Source organism: Urtica dioica, chromosome 12 (assembly GCF_054948205.1).
Source record: "Urtica dioica subsp. dioica isolate 48M chromosome 12, U.dioica_male_clone48M_v1_H2, whole genome shotgun sequence".
Lineage (NCBI taxonomy): Eukaryota > Viridiplantae > Streptophyta > Magnoliopsida > Rosales > Urticaceae > Urtica > Urtica dioica.
The window spans coordinates 5278832-5294154 of NC_142767.1; the positions used below are offsets into that span (position 1 = coordinate 5278832).

The following is a 15323-nucleotide window of genomic DNA, read 5'->3' on the forward strand; positions in this document are numbered from 1 at the left end:
GGTTCGGTGAAGAGAGAGAGATGGCGGGAAAGAAGACGACCAAGTAGGCCGAGATGCTAATGCCCAATCAAATATGGGCTTAGCCCAGAGTTACAACCAACGTCTAAAGAAGTAGAGATTATCCCAAATTATCTTTAATACATTCTTTTCAAACTTAATATCTCAAATAACTCCTTTATTTTTTTTATCGAGTAACTAAGCCAATTTGGAGATTTTCTAAGTAGTCCATTTTTTGTAAATTTTAAATAAATAGGCATTATGGTGATATAACGTTATTTTGATGTTTTTAGCATGCCATTTATATCATTAGAGTCTGATGATTATACATAATTATTAACGAATATTTATAAATATTAATATTTTTTTTGCTTTGTTAATAAAAATCGTGCAGGCTCGCCGTTTCTAACTTAAGCCATCGATTTTTAGACTCTGCCCGAATAAACCACTCTGAATGAACAAATTAACAAATAAACACAATAAATCAAATTAACCAATTTGATTAATGTTGAACAACCTTCACTAGTACAAAAAACAGCATTGGGTGCGACTTTTTTCGCACCTAAAGGTCGAAAGTCGCACCCAATGATACCTTTAGGTGCGACTTTAGGTGCGACAAAGTCGCACCCGAAAGTTCGCACCTAAAGGTCAGTGGTCATGACTTTTAGGTGCGGATTTTCGCACCCATATTCGCACCCATAAGTCAGAAAAGATGTGCGAAAAAGTCCGCGGGAAGGCCATTAGGTGCGACTAGTCGCACCCGTTGGTCTACCCGCCAAGTTTTTGGGTACGACTAGTCGCACCCAATGGCCTTCGCGCCAAGTCTTTGGGTGCGACTAGTCGCACCCAATGGCCTTCGCGCCAGGTCTTTGGGTGCGACTAATCGCACCCAATAATTTTTTTAAGACTTTTTTTTTTATTATTCTATGAATTCTATAATTGTAAACAAATAACTAAATAGTTTATTTTTTAAGACTTTTTTTTTTATTCATATGAATTCTATGATTGGAAACCGACTCTAGGTTTATCTCTAACTAACAACTCGAAGCTAACCCGAGACACTCGACGTGAATCCCGAAACTACACAACTTGTTTAACTTTGTACAATTACATTTTTTTTTCAACTAATTATACATGATTATAGTTAGACTCTAGCTAACGGTCCTAGCCTCGAGGACTCGCTGCCTCAAGTCTACGCCACGCCGAGGCTTCGCTCTAAACCTCGTCGTTGCTGCACACTTTCGTAGCCTCTCGGTGCCTTGTCGAGCCGCTGCCCACGTCACCAAAGTTGGGCATAGCTCCATCGTACCTCGCTGCTCTTCGGCGACCTCCTGGAACAGTCTCGTCGTCGCCTCGTACCTGCGTTTCAACCTCGGAAACACGACAAACAACCACAAGAGTCGTGTTCAGGTTACCTCGCGCTAAAGTTACTTATTTTCTCGACTCTTATCTCATCCTAGAACGTCCTAGGACACATCTATTCTGCTAAGTTATTCACATCCAAAACTAACTCAAACTCAGATTCAAAACAAGGCCAAGAAGTCAAAACACTCATCACATGAATTCTTAAGCTAAACATTTAAATCTCCAATTCAGCAAATAAAATACAAAACCCGGACAGAGATTTAAGCTTCTCATGAAAACCCCAAATTGCATTTTCCAATTTTTCGGCCAAACTAAGAAAAATTAGAAATCAAAACTCTTAATCACACGAAACCAAAGGCAAAACAAGCAAACACGAGTTCAATCCTAAGCATAATCCACGGAATCACAAAAATAAACACACATACACATAAACACACATACACGCACACGGTCAGGCATACACATAAACACACATACACGCACAGGGTCAGGCATACACATAAAAATTACAAACTAATACACGCACACGGTCAGGCATACACATAAACACACATACACGGACACACACACGCAGAAATTCCAAAAGCCCCAAAACCAACCCTAGTTCACGAGATTTTCGGCCAAAACACTACCAAACCAAGGAAATTCGAGTTCAATCCACAAATTCGAGCTATAAACATCAACAACCGAGTCCAAACAACATATAATACTAACCAATTTCACTGAATTCAACTAGGATTCAAAACCCCCAAAAATTAAAACCAAGAACCCTAGATCTCAAAATCCATTTCGGGTTTGATTTTCTTACCGAGATTCTCGTGAATTTTTTACTCCTCGGCGTGTTATCTCTCCTTCCCGGCGTCTCTTTCTCGGGCGGTGGTCACGGCGAGCTCGCGGAGGTGTTGCTTCCTCGACTGGAGCGCACGTGATGGTGGAGGAGTTCGGCCAACAGCTTGCGAGGTAGAAGAGAGGAAGAAGGAGGAGAGAAGAGTGTGGCGGTCGGAGTGGTGGCGGCGACGGGGGTGGGAGCAAATGCAGGAGAGAAATCGGAGAGAGAAATCGCAGGAGTTTTTTTTTTGGTCTTTGGCGAGAGAATGAAGCTGCTGCTTAATTTATACAAATTTTTGAATTTGGGTGCGACTTTGTCGCACCCAATGACCTGTGTTAGTGATTTCGGGTGCGACAACGTCGCACCCAATGACATTTGTAAAAAAAAGGGGGAAGTTTTGGCCGCTGAAATTTTTTGGGCATTTAGGTGCGACTTACTCTGGAGAAAGTATTGGGTGCGACTAGTCGCACCCAATAGTCTTAACACACTTTTGGGTGCGACTAGTCGCACCCAAATTCAAAAAAATTCGCGAAAATTTTCCAGCGCTTAATTGAGTTTTGGGTCCGACTAGTCGCACCTAAAAGTCTTTTTGGTGCGACTTTTAGGTGCGAATAGTCGCACCCAAAAGTGATCCGCACCGGAAAACTGTATTTGTAGTAGTGCTTAAGGATTTGTTGATTCGAATTTTTTTAAACATGTGTACAAACTTCAAAATGCTCGCTACGGTCTTAAACAAGCTCCTCGTGCTTGGTATGAAAGACTCACTAATTTCTTGTCCAAAATGGCAATGTTCGTGGGGGAGTTGACAAGACGTTTGTGAAAAAGGGAAAAAGAAGCCTCATGATTGCTCAGATATATGTCGATGACATAGTGTTTAGAGAGATGTCTGTCAAGATGGTGGAACATTTTGTTCAACAAATGAAAGTAGAGTTTGAAATGAGCATGATCGGTGAGCTTAACTCCTTCCTTGGGTTTCAGATCAAGCAAATTGAGGATGGTATTTTCATCTCTCGGAGCAAGTACGCTAAAAACATTGTGAAGAAGTTGGATCTTGAAAAAGGCTTCTCACAATCGTACTACCGCTGCCACACATATCAAGCTCACCAGAGATGTCTTATCCCTTGCCGACTTTCTTCTTCGGCCTGATAAGAACGAAAATGAAGATAAGAACGACAAGAGAAAAGAAAAGGACGAAGCAAAAGAAAAACATGCAAAAAAGATCGAGAGAAAAAATATCGGGAAATAGAGAGATTGAGCGAACGAGAGAGAGAAATTAAGAGAGAAAGGTCGATAGAGAGTGACAAGGAGTGAGAGCGTGGAACTGAGACACGCTAAGAAAAGAGCGCACAATAACGAGGTTGAACGCAGTCGAAGAGAAGAAGGTCCGATGAAGGAAATGAAAAAGAGTCGGCGAGGTGAAAGTGAGGTCGCCGGATTTCGTTCAAGGTAATGGATCCTTGAATTTTGTTTTCTCTTGGTCGAATTTCAGAATTGGATATTTAGGGTTTGAATACGAAATTATATTGGGGGTTTATGTTGAAGTAAGGTTTTGATGTGAGGATTGAAATTCGATGATGAATTTGAGTTATTGATTGATGTTATGTTACTGCTAGTCCGAAAATCAGAATTGATCCTTGTTTGAGTTAGCCTCATTGATTCTGATTCGATGACTGGTGATTTTCGTTTGTTTGAACTAGATTGATATTACATCTCTTGTCTTGTTTAGTCAGGCTAGCCATGTGATGTTGTGTTTGACGATTTAAGTGATATTGACTTGGATTTTAGATTTGATTGATTAAATTGAGAATTTGATGACGATTTTCGTTGGATCTGGAATTGGACGTTGTATTGATTTGTCTCATTTATCTCGTGTCACATGGCTCATAATTTATGCTTCTACACTGAAGCATTGGAACTTTGTTATATGAAGGATTTGAATTAATGACTAATTTCTCTATTTTAGATCGAGTTTAATATCGAAGAAATTGGAAATTTGTTTTGGATTTCTTTGTAGAATTAATTAATGATTTTCAGAATATGAGAATATGGATCGATATTATGGATTCAATGATCGCTTATGTCGTCGTGTTTTGTTAGAAAGTGGCTAAAGTTTTTGGATTGAAATCGAAACTTGAATAGTTTTGATAACGGATTCTTGATTTTGGTCTGAGCTCCGTGTTAGGAAAATTGAACAATTTTCCATTGGATTATTGTTTTCGTGCCATGTCTTCTTTTGGTTCAAGTTTGTAGATTCCTTTTAGTATCTAATTTGATTCTGATTTAGGACATGGTGTTAAGCGTTTGGTGGGTTCATGATGTTAGTGAACGCCTCGTTGACGAGTGCAATATATTATTGCCTTGAGGTAGGTGATATTATCCCTTATCACTTGATTTTTATGTTTTGGCCAAAGTTATGTATTATTTACGAAATGAAAATGGTTGTGAAAATGCCACAGCACCTGAAACCGTTTTTAAAATGTGGCGGAATTTCAAATCAAGAGATTCGATTGTGAAATTGAAAAGTACTTTCAGTATTATATATATATATACGGTTATTTTCGAAATGAAAATGTTTTGTATATCATGAACAAGCCGGTTACACGTATATATATGAAGCAGAATGTGCTTCATATATATAAGGTGCCGAAAGTGCACCATTCTGATCAGAGGACTACACGGGTTATATTGGCAGCGGCTCAGGAAATAGTACACGTTTAGATGTATTAGGGACACATTTAAATTTTTTTCATTTACGTTTCTATCATTTAAATTTCTACAAGTATGCTTGTACCTGTATGTCGATTTACACATATAAGAATATTATTATTACATAGTATTTACGAAAATATTTTTCTCAAAACAAAACTATAATACCTACTGAGCATCTTGCTCACCCTTATTTCCTTTACATCCTTTATATATCAGGAAGTGAGAAGGAGGGTTTGGAATGATTTTGGAGTTTAGCGTCGTTAGTTTTCTGTTTGAAGACTCTTTTTAGTAGTTCTTTAGCATATGTATATTAAAAACAAATATGTGTTTGTAATGGTTTATTTTTGTTTACATTTTCGAATTTCTTTTTCTTTAGACTTGTAAAATAATCGATTAAGTATGCACTGTGGAACATTTATATATAATTTTATTAGGTTATTTATAGTCAATAATCATACCCCACTTTTTCGGGGCGTGACACATAGTAATCAGACTAATGTTGAGTGTTGGAGCACGCGTCAGAGGCACCACCTCTATGCCCATCTAAGCTTATTTTCTTCTTCTTCTTACTCTCAGGTATCAACGACGAACGAAGAACGTTCTTGACATTTCGAAGTTTTTACAAACTCGGCTCGGGCGCGGTCACTTGGTCCGGCCTTAGGTCAAACTGCCTGAAGTCTTTGACGCTGTCCAATTTTCAATGACAACAAATTTTCCTTCTCTTTTGTTATGAGAGTTTGGGCCTTAGGTCGAATTGCCCGAAGTCTTCGATATTGTCCGATTTTCAGCGACAATAAATTTTCCTTCTCTTCTGTTATGAGAGTTTGATGTAGATTATTGTCCTTTCTCACTTCCTCTTCTGTTCATATTCTTCATGAATCTTCCAAATTTCTTGACAAGGAAGGAAATTTGATTAGTCATATCACCTTGATCTTCAACTTCATAGTGAACTTCAGCTTTAAGACCCAAGAGTTTGTTCTTCTTCTCTGGTTCCTTCACCTTTATATTCATCTCGAATGTTCTGAGAGACCCCAATATATCATCAAGTTTCATGTTCTTCACATCATGAGTCTCTTCCACGATAACCACCTTCATGTCGAATCTGTCTGAAAGGGATCTTAGAACCTTGCTCACAAGCCTGTCATCTTTAATAGGTTTTCCCAAAGCAAAAGTCTCATTAGAAATATCATACACGCTAGCACTGAATCCGCCTATAGTCTCATCCTCTCTCATATTGAGATTCTCAAACCTGGTAGTTAGCATTCAGAGATTTTGAAATCTGACCTTGTTTGTATTCTCATGAGCAACAAGAAGGATATCTCAAGCTTCTTTGGCGATTTCACAATTGGAGATAAGCTTGAAAATGTTTTCATCGACAGCGGAGAATATGGCATTCATAGCTTTAGAGTTCCCCATGGCTTCTTTGTGATGATTTTCAATCCACTTGTCTTGAGCCAGATAAAAAACAATTCCCTTTTCATCTATAGCTTTTGGAGTAATCCATCCCTTCTCAACAGCCAATCAAGCCTTATCATCAACAACTTTGAGGACAGCTTTCATCCTTGCCTTACAATAGCTATAATCATGTCCTTCCAACAATGGAGGTCGACCAATATTCCATCCTTCCTTCACGTTCATTTTAAAAACATGTTAGTAGACAAATCGGATCACACTCTGGGAATTGAGTTACTTGCTCTGATAATAATTGGAAGTACTTAACGTGATTAAGAAGGTTGTTAAACTAGTGGGCAAAACAACTTGTTGAACAACTGATTATTTTTAGGTAGTTTTAATTAAAGTGATAATCAAACAAACAATCAAATAGTAACACTAAAGAACACAACATAATTGGTAACCTTGTTCGGTTATAAACCACCTACTCAGGGGGACTGATACGTCTGGGTGAAAAAAAAAATCCACTATATCAATTGGTCAAAGGAATAAGAATATTAAGTTTGATGACTCCCTAACAAACACATTTGTCTTTGACTTCTCCAATAGATGTAAATCTGAGGTCCCATCAAATTAGAGACTTCATCTCTCTGTTTCACCCAATCTTCTCCTGAAGATTGTCAATCGCGTCAATGCACTCGAAGATTATCAAGCACGTCAATGGAAAACACACACACTTACAAACTCTGATCAAACAGTGATCCATAAATTGCAAGTTCCAAGAACTAGTTGTCGATAATGATCTCCAAGACAGAGAGAATAGTTCAAGGTTTAAGGCGGCGTGAATTTACCTACAAGAGTGAATAACCTAATTCGAGCTACAAAGAGTTTTATTAGGTTACCAAAAAATCTCTCGCATGGTAGAAAATGACATAAGTAAATCATATCACAGAGGATCCAACATAATATATCAAATCAAATCACTGCATGATTATCTATACAACATTACCAATTTTATATGTAAAGAATTATGAATATGTCGACTAATTTTTGAATTTTTTTATCAAAATTTTGGAAACTTTGTGTTTAGTATATTGGACCTAAAATCATTGACAAACTGGATTTAGATGTGAAATAACTTGTTATCACTATACAAAAATTATGAGCATACTCTAACGATGGAAGCTTGAAACTAAAACTCCTACAAAAGTTTTGATGAAGTCAAAGTGTTCAACTCACAACATAGATAAAAGAGTAATGAACAATGCTCTTAGAATTTTATTGTTTAAGACCCCATTCTCTTAAAGTTCAAAACTCGGTTGTATAATTATTTTCTTCAATTAAAAATAAGCATGCATTGGGCTTTAACGCTCCCGACATCTACGTTGCTCTTATATGTGTGTATCGCGGTTTAGAACTCGATAACATCTAATGCACCAATTGGGATAATGTCACTCGATGCACCACAACCAAGGAAGACGACACAATACGTCGCACCACCGACCATAACACTGCTACACAATTGAACTTCATGTTCCTCAATGCACTTCAATAGTGTTGACATCCCTCTACATTATTGTCTATATAGTCATCCAATCACACAACACTTTGTTCCTATTTGTTATTACTTCATCTCTATTTTTTCTGCATTTTGTTCCTATTTGTTCGAACTCCGTCTCTATTTTTTCCTCCTTCGAGCCTGAAGATAAGGTAGCAAGCAGTTGAAGTAACTGTCGGCACAAGCTCCAAAGGGGAGTACACTACTTCAAAAGGCACTTGGATTTTGTGGAAACCCTACATCAATGTTTGCATTAACGGGATAACCGGTGGATTTTCGTGCGGTGTATCGCTAACCGTCAGATTCCGGTAATAAAACATACAAAACCGTGAAATGCAATGAAAATTAGGGTTTACCGCATTGGTACTAATAGACAATCTCACGATGCAAAAAACCGACCCAATCCAAAAAAAACTTAATGAAAATTAGTGTTAACTTCTAAAAAATTGGGGTTTATCGCAATTTTGAATAAATATATAAATAAATAAAAAATCAGATTTATGAAAACTTATTTCATTCGTTTTTTTTTTTTTTTTCGGAAAATCTGAAATAAATTTATGAGTAAACAATAACTCAAGTCGTGCCCTAAAGAGAGAGAGAGAGAGAAACTGATCAAATAAATAATCAATACTCCGAAGATGCTTTGATGTGAGTAGTTAAAAAAATGAAAATAAAAAATAAAAAATAATCTGCCCACATTTCTTCTTCCACGTCCTAATAGAAAACCAAATCCACAAAATATATATAAGAAAAACGCAAGTTCCGTAACCAATCATTCATCGTATCAGATTTTTTTTTTCCAGCAAAAATTAAAATTAAAAAAAAAAAGACAGAAAAAGAAAAGTAATTTCGAGCTCTGTTTTTCTTCTCTAGAACATGGGAAGTACAAGCGGAGCTCTGATTCCCCATTTGCAATTCAATCTCAAGCTAAACCACCACCACAACTACAACAGCAAGCAATTGGGTTATGTCGGAGCTCGATTTCCGAAGAACCCACCGGCGTTTGGGCCGCGACTCAGTCTTCGGGGTCGCCGTGGGTTTGTTTGCTCCGCCGTGGACGACGATAAGAAGACAGACCTCGTCGCTCTCGAGGACAGGCCTGTAGGTCAGTCATACTCATAAACTCACTTTCCTTCTCAATTATGGGTCAAGATTGAATCTCTTAACGCTCCCATCAACAAATTCCAGTTATGTTGGTTGATTTGTTGTTTCATGAACTTTGACGACTTTGCTTTCTTGGAGAGAGAGAGAGAGAGAGAGAGAGAGAGAGAGAGAGAGGGAGAGATTGGGACCATGTGCTTGCTTGTTTCATGTTTTTGTGAACTTTTTTTTTTTGCAACTCAAATGGAAACTTGATGTGTGTTTCTTGGTTCAAGCAATTAAATAGGTAATAAATCGGACATAAATTAGAGATTAAAACAAAAATGCACTAAAATTGGAGTTCGGTTAGAGATGAGTTACCACTTGATTTGGCATTTGCTTTAAAAACGATATAGAAATGGAGTTTTTTGGTTGAAGATACCCTGATATATAAAGTTACTCAATTGGCTTTAAGATAGAAACTCATGATACTTAAACACATACGACGTCAAAGAAATTTTCGAATTCAAACACTAAAGAATCAAGTACCTTTCAAACCCGTGGTAGATCTTGCAGAGGGTTCAAGAGGAGAAGAAGACAAAGAAAGTGAGAATCCGTTTCGACGTATTAGCGGAGGCGAGGAAGGAAGTCGGATATACGACTTTCTGTACCCGGACAAAGAGCTATTGCCGGACGACAAGGAGATGAGCTTATTCGATCACCTCGAAGAGCTCCGTGACCGTCTCTTCATTTCGATTCTGGCCGTTGGAGGAGCCATGGCCGGCTGCTTCGCCTTCTCCAAAGAGCTCATCATCATCCTCGAAGCCCCCGTCAAAGCTCAGGGCGTCCGCTTTCTCCAACTCGCTCCCGGCGAGTTCTTCTTCACCTCCTTAAAGGTAATTTACACGAATAATGAGCCCGTCAATTGCATTGCTTAGGAATATGAAAATATAGAGAAATCAGGCAAAGGAGCTAAAGTTTCTCATTTTGAAATGCCTAGATAACTATGATGGTAGCAAATATTTATAAAATTCATAGAAATATTACAACAACCGAAGAAGTTTCTCGTTTTACACTGACTATTGGCCATTTGAGTCTCGTGATTGCATTCGAAAGTTCGAAACTTGCAAGGCTCTTGCTGGCTATTTTGCAAAAGTCGAAGTTTCAAATTTTCAAATAACTATAACGCTCATTCAGGACTATCAAAATGTAGAGAAATATGGTGAAAATGGGAAAAATTTCTCGTTTTACTAGCCATCCGAGTATAGTAATTGGTAAAGCTTTATATCTTTTTTTTTTTTTTTTGGCTATTTTGGTGAAGCTGAGTTTAAAATGGTTAAATTACTATAATTTTTTATCAGGTGTCGGGTTATTGCGGTCTTCTTGTGGCGAGCCCCGTGATTTTGTACGAGATCATAGCCTTTGTTCTTCCAGGGTTGACAAAAGCGGAGAGAAAGTTTCTGGGTCCAATTGTTTTGGGCTCGTCGGTGCTTTTCTATGCTGGCGTTGTCTTCTCGTACTTGGTATTGGCACCAGCGGCGTTGACTTTCTTCGTCAACTATGCCGAAGGGGCGGTCGAATCTCTGTGGTCCATAGATCAGTACTTTGAGTTTATTCTCATTCTCCTGTTCAGCACCGGCTTGTCTTTCCAGGTAACCCCAAACTGAACAGGACCATTTTGAATAAGATTGGAACTTTGTGACCAAATGAGAAAATAAACAAAGCTGAACCAAAGTGTTGTAGACCAGTTTTACACTCTCTTTTTTTTTTTTTTTTTAGCTTCTACAACTAGAAAACTATAGCTAAAAGATTAAGTTGTATCAAGTCTTGACATAAACTTGCTAACTTTCAGCTCAGATTACTATCCCCTAAAGTTGAAAAAAAAAATTGAAAAAATTAATAAATTCTCCAAGAGTGGTCCACTCCTGTCTAACCTGCAGTTTTAATATCTGAAATCGGACTGGGGCGGATTTGGGAAAAACGGTTTTAGACTGTACCGAGGGTCTTATCCAATCTCCAATATTTAGGTTTTTTTTTAATTCATCAATACCTCTACTTTCCTGTGAGAAAGTTAAATTCTTTTCTCATATCTTTGTTTTTTATACAGGTTCCGGTGATTCAGGTTCTGTTGGGACAAGTGGGTATTTTCACGGGAGACCAAATGCTGTCGATATGGAGATACGTCGTGGTCGGAGCGGTCGTAGTGGCCGCCGTTCTCACGCCGTCCACTGACCCTCTCACTCAAATGCTTTTGGCCGCTCCGTTGCTCGGTCTCTACATTGGCGGCGCGTGGATGGTCAAGCTCGCCGGCAGGTGATACAAAGTCAGTCCTGTACATTCTTAGAGAGAGAGAGAGAGAGAGAGAGAGAGAGAGAGAGAGAGAGCACAAAATTTATCATGCCAATCATCTGATTGTAAGAAATGATGACATAATATTTGTAGAAGCTTGCCACTGAAAATACACAGTTAAGGAGAGAATGAATGAGCCTATCTATGCTTTTGTATCAGTACCGTGGTTCTATGAAATAAATGTAGCGACAAAGAAACTCGTTGTAAGATATAAATCCACCACAATTCATTACCTTGTTCCCGTACCATCGGTGGGGGAGCCATAGAGCGATTGGGCAAAGGGCCCCTCCTACGAAGTAGTGAGATGGCTTGGAGTGAAAGTCTTCTTCTTGCATTCTTTTATTTGTCCTGTTTGGGGATTTTTCTTTTCCAAGTTTCTTGTGCTCTAGTTTTTGTTTTGCTTTTTAATATAGTTGTTACTTAGTTTATTGTCTCTTTGCATCAGATTGCAACAACTGTGGCCTATGATTTGCTCACATGTGACTTAACAATCTTGTAACAGTGGAGTGGCTGATCGGCTAAGGGGTTTGTGAAGTACCCAAAATGTTTATTATTATTTCACATATTTTATTAATAGTTATTTTGGGTATACTGTGTTATTAAACAGGATTGTCGTTAATGCACAGGTTAGTACAGTTATTGTACATTTTATTCTCTATTATATAGTTCGGTCCTGTCTTCAAAGTCCATTGGTACCTTTTGTAGTGTAGTTGTGTTTCAACTATAGTTTGTACTCTAAACTTGGTAATCAGTACATCTATGTGTATCCATGTAAGTTTTAGGAAGAACTTCGATACTTTCATTCATCCAGTCTCGGGGATTAAATACCCGTACAAAAGAGAGTTTACACGATAATTAAGCTGCTAACAAACTACTAATATTTAGCTAAATAATAGAACTACCTAACTACCCGATAATATCTATTATAATTGAGTAATTATCCTAAACTACTAAAATACACGTATTTACAAGATAACCGATAATGTTTTCTACACTCCCCCTCAAGTTGGTGCGTGTATATCGTACATGCCCAACTTGTCTATCATCTTCTCAAACACTTGTCGAAACAGCCCCTTCGTCAAGATATCTGCAGTTTGTTCCTTCGTTGTAACGAAAAGAATACAAATGATTCCAGCTTCAAGGTTTTCTTTGATGAAGTGCCGATCAACCTCAATGTGTTTAGTCCTGTCATGTTGAACAGGGTTATGTGCGATGCTTATCGCCGCTTTGTTGTCGCAGAATAGTTTCATGGGCAGATTTATCTCTAATTTCAATTCTCCGAAAACTCTTTTAATCCACAACTCGCACACACCATTGGCCATTGATCGATACTCAGCCTCCGCACTACTTCTAGCCACCACGCTCTGTTTTTTACTTCTCCACGTGACCAGATTACCCCACACATAAGTGCAATACCCCGAAGTAGACCTGCGATCCACGTCTGAGCCATCATAGTCGGAGTCAGTGAAAGCTTCCACTGTTTTGCAGCTTCCTTTCTTGAATAATAAGCCTTTTCTGGGGCAGCTCTTCAGATAGCGCAAAATTCTGTAGGTTGCTTCAAGGTGCTCTTCGAACGGGCAGTGCATAAATTGGCTCACCAGGCTTACAGCGAATGCGATATCAGGTCTAATATGTGACAAATAGATAAGTCTACTTACAAGACGCTATTGAGCTTTGTCAACCGGGACCCCTTCTTTTATGTTTCCCAGCTTCAAATTGGGATCAATGGGAGTGTCTGCGGGTTTGCAAGCGCTCATTCCGGTGTCCTTGAGTAGATCAAGGATGTACTTTCGTTGTGACACAGATATTCCTAGTCTTGACCTCGCAACCTCCATTCCTAGGAAGTACCTCATCTCGCCCAAGTCTTTCACCTCGAATTCCTTCCCCATTTTCTTCTTCAACACCTCTATCTCCCTTTGATAATTTCCTGTGAGAATAATATCGTCTACATAAACGATGAGAATTGCAATCTTTCCTTCCTTCGAGTGTTTTGTAAAAAGGGTATGATCGGATTGAGCCTGGTTATAGCCTTCTCGTTTTACAAACTGAGTAAACCTTTCGAACCAGGCTCGTGGAGACTGTTTGAGCCCATATAATGCTTTCTCCAACTTGCAAATCTTCGAGCCAAATCTGCCTTCAAAACCCGGAGGAGGGCTCATGTAGACTTCCTCGTCCAACTTTACATTGAGAAAGGCGTTCTTCACATCGAATTGGTTGAGCGGCCACTCGCAGTTTGCAGCCACTGACAACAGGATCCGGATGGTGTTCAGCTTTGCTACTGGGGAAAACGTCTCCGTGTAGTCGATGCCGTATGTCTGTGTGTAGCCCTTCGCGACCAACCTTGCCTTGTATCGCTCAAGGCTCCCATCTGAATTGAATTTTGGCGTGAAAACCCATCTGCGGCCGACTGTAGGTTTTCCACGGGGCAGCTCTTCAATTCTCCAAGTCTGATTCCTCTCAAGTGCTCTCATCTCTTCCATAACTGCTGCCTTCCATTCAGGTTTAGATAGAGCATCCTGGATATTGGTTGGAATAGTGATAGAAGAAACATTTGTGGTAAAGTTTGAGAAGGAGAGTGATAACCGGTTGTTAGAGACATAGGCGGATATGGAATATTTAGCACAAGATCTTTTTTCTTTTCTAAGAGCTATAGGTAATTCAGAAGAGTCATTGAAAACAGTACCTTGTTCATCACTTGGTTGTGGTTCGGATTCATGGCTTGCCGGGGAGACGTTGACTTCCTCTATTTCTCGGTCCGGAATCTTTCTCTTATAAAATTTGTCAAAATGACTTAGTATTTTCCGAGTATTTCCTTCCCTAGGTAATCTTGAAGGTGTATTAATATCAACATTTAGATCAGGTTGTTCTAGAGCTTCTAATTGTTCACAGGTTTCATTTCCTTTATTACCTTTTTCTTGTTCAAATCCTAGTCTAGAGTTTGATATAGAAATGTTATCAGACTCCAGATTATTATTTGTCACAGGGTTTGGCTCATTCTCATTCTCATGCAAAAACTCTAAACACTTGAATTTCTATTTATATTCTCCCCCTCAACATGATCATCAAAAAAAGATTCATTTTCAAAGAATATTGTATCCATTGTGATAAACATTTTTTTTGTTTGAGGATTATAGCATTTATATCCTTTTTGAGTTGATGAAACACCTAAGAAAATGCATTTTTGACCTTTAGGGTCTAATTTGCTTGCTGATCTGTCTGGGTTTTTTTATGAACACAATGCAGCCAAAAATTTTCAATGGAATTGATTGAATGGACCGAGAGTTTGGAAAGTTTTGCTGGAAAACATTGATAGGGGTTTTAAAATTTAATACTCTTGAAGGCATACGGTTTATTAAATATGTGGCATGAAGGAGTGTATCTCCCCAAAGGTATTTAGGAAGTTTGGCTGAAAACATAAGTGCTCGTGTTACTTCCAAAAGATGCCTATTTTTTCGTTCCGCTATGCCATTTTGAGAAGGCGTGTCAACACATGAACTTTGATGAATTACCCCTTGTTCAGCAAAAAATTTGTTTAAAGTATGTGAAAAATACTCTCGGCCGTTATCACTTCTAACCATTTTAATTTTCACATTATATTGAGTTTGTACCATGTTAAAAAACATTTTAAAAATGGTTTCAACTTCACTTTTTTCTTTCAACAAGAAAACCCAACTGACTCGTGTATGGTCATCTATGATTGTCATGAACCATCTTTTTCCGGTTAATGTAGATACTCTAGACGCTCCCCAGATATCAGTATGTATTAGTGTAAATGGAGAGGTAGGAGTATATGCACGTGTAGGATAGTGACTTTTATGGTGTTTTGCCAAGGCACATATATCACAATAGAAGGAAGACGGGTCTTTATTAATGAAAAGAGATGGGTACAATCTTTTTAAATAGAAAAAACTAGGATGACCTAGTCTAAAATGCATTTTATACACTTCATTATTATTCGGAAGGGAAATAATCTGAAAACAAGAAGGTTTTTGACCTATTTTATTCGAGTCTGATCCTTCAAAGAAATAGAGACCATCACGCTCC

General features: G+C 38.4%; 1 protein-coding gene across 2 annotated transcripts; it reads left to right on the forward strand.

Annotated features, from left to right (window-relative positions):
* Positions 1 to 8603: 8603 nt before the first annotated feature.
* Positions 8604 to 11544, forward strand: APG2 (Sec-independent periplasmic protein translocase). Of its 2 annotated transcripts, none has more exons than XM_089603567.1 (4): positions 8604 to 8955; positions 9507 to 9826; positions 10292 to 10582; positions 11038 to 11544. In XM_089603567.1, the coding sequence occupies exons 1-4, from the start codon at positions 8727 to 8729 to the stop codon at positions 11245 to 11247; spliced, it is 1050 nt and encodes a 349-aa protein (XP_089459693.1). In that variant the 5' UTR covers positions 8604 to 8726; the 3' UTR covers positions 11248 to 11544. The 2 variants fall into 2 exon arrangements, with proteins under 2 accessions (XP_089459693.1, XP_089459692.1); XM_089603566.1 differs by having other exon boundaries at positions 8606 to 8955; positions 9498 to 9826.
* Positions 11545 to 15323: the final 3779 nt, after the last annotated feature.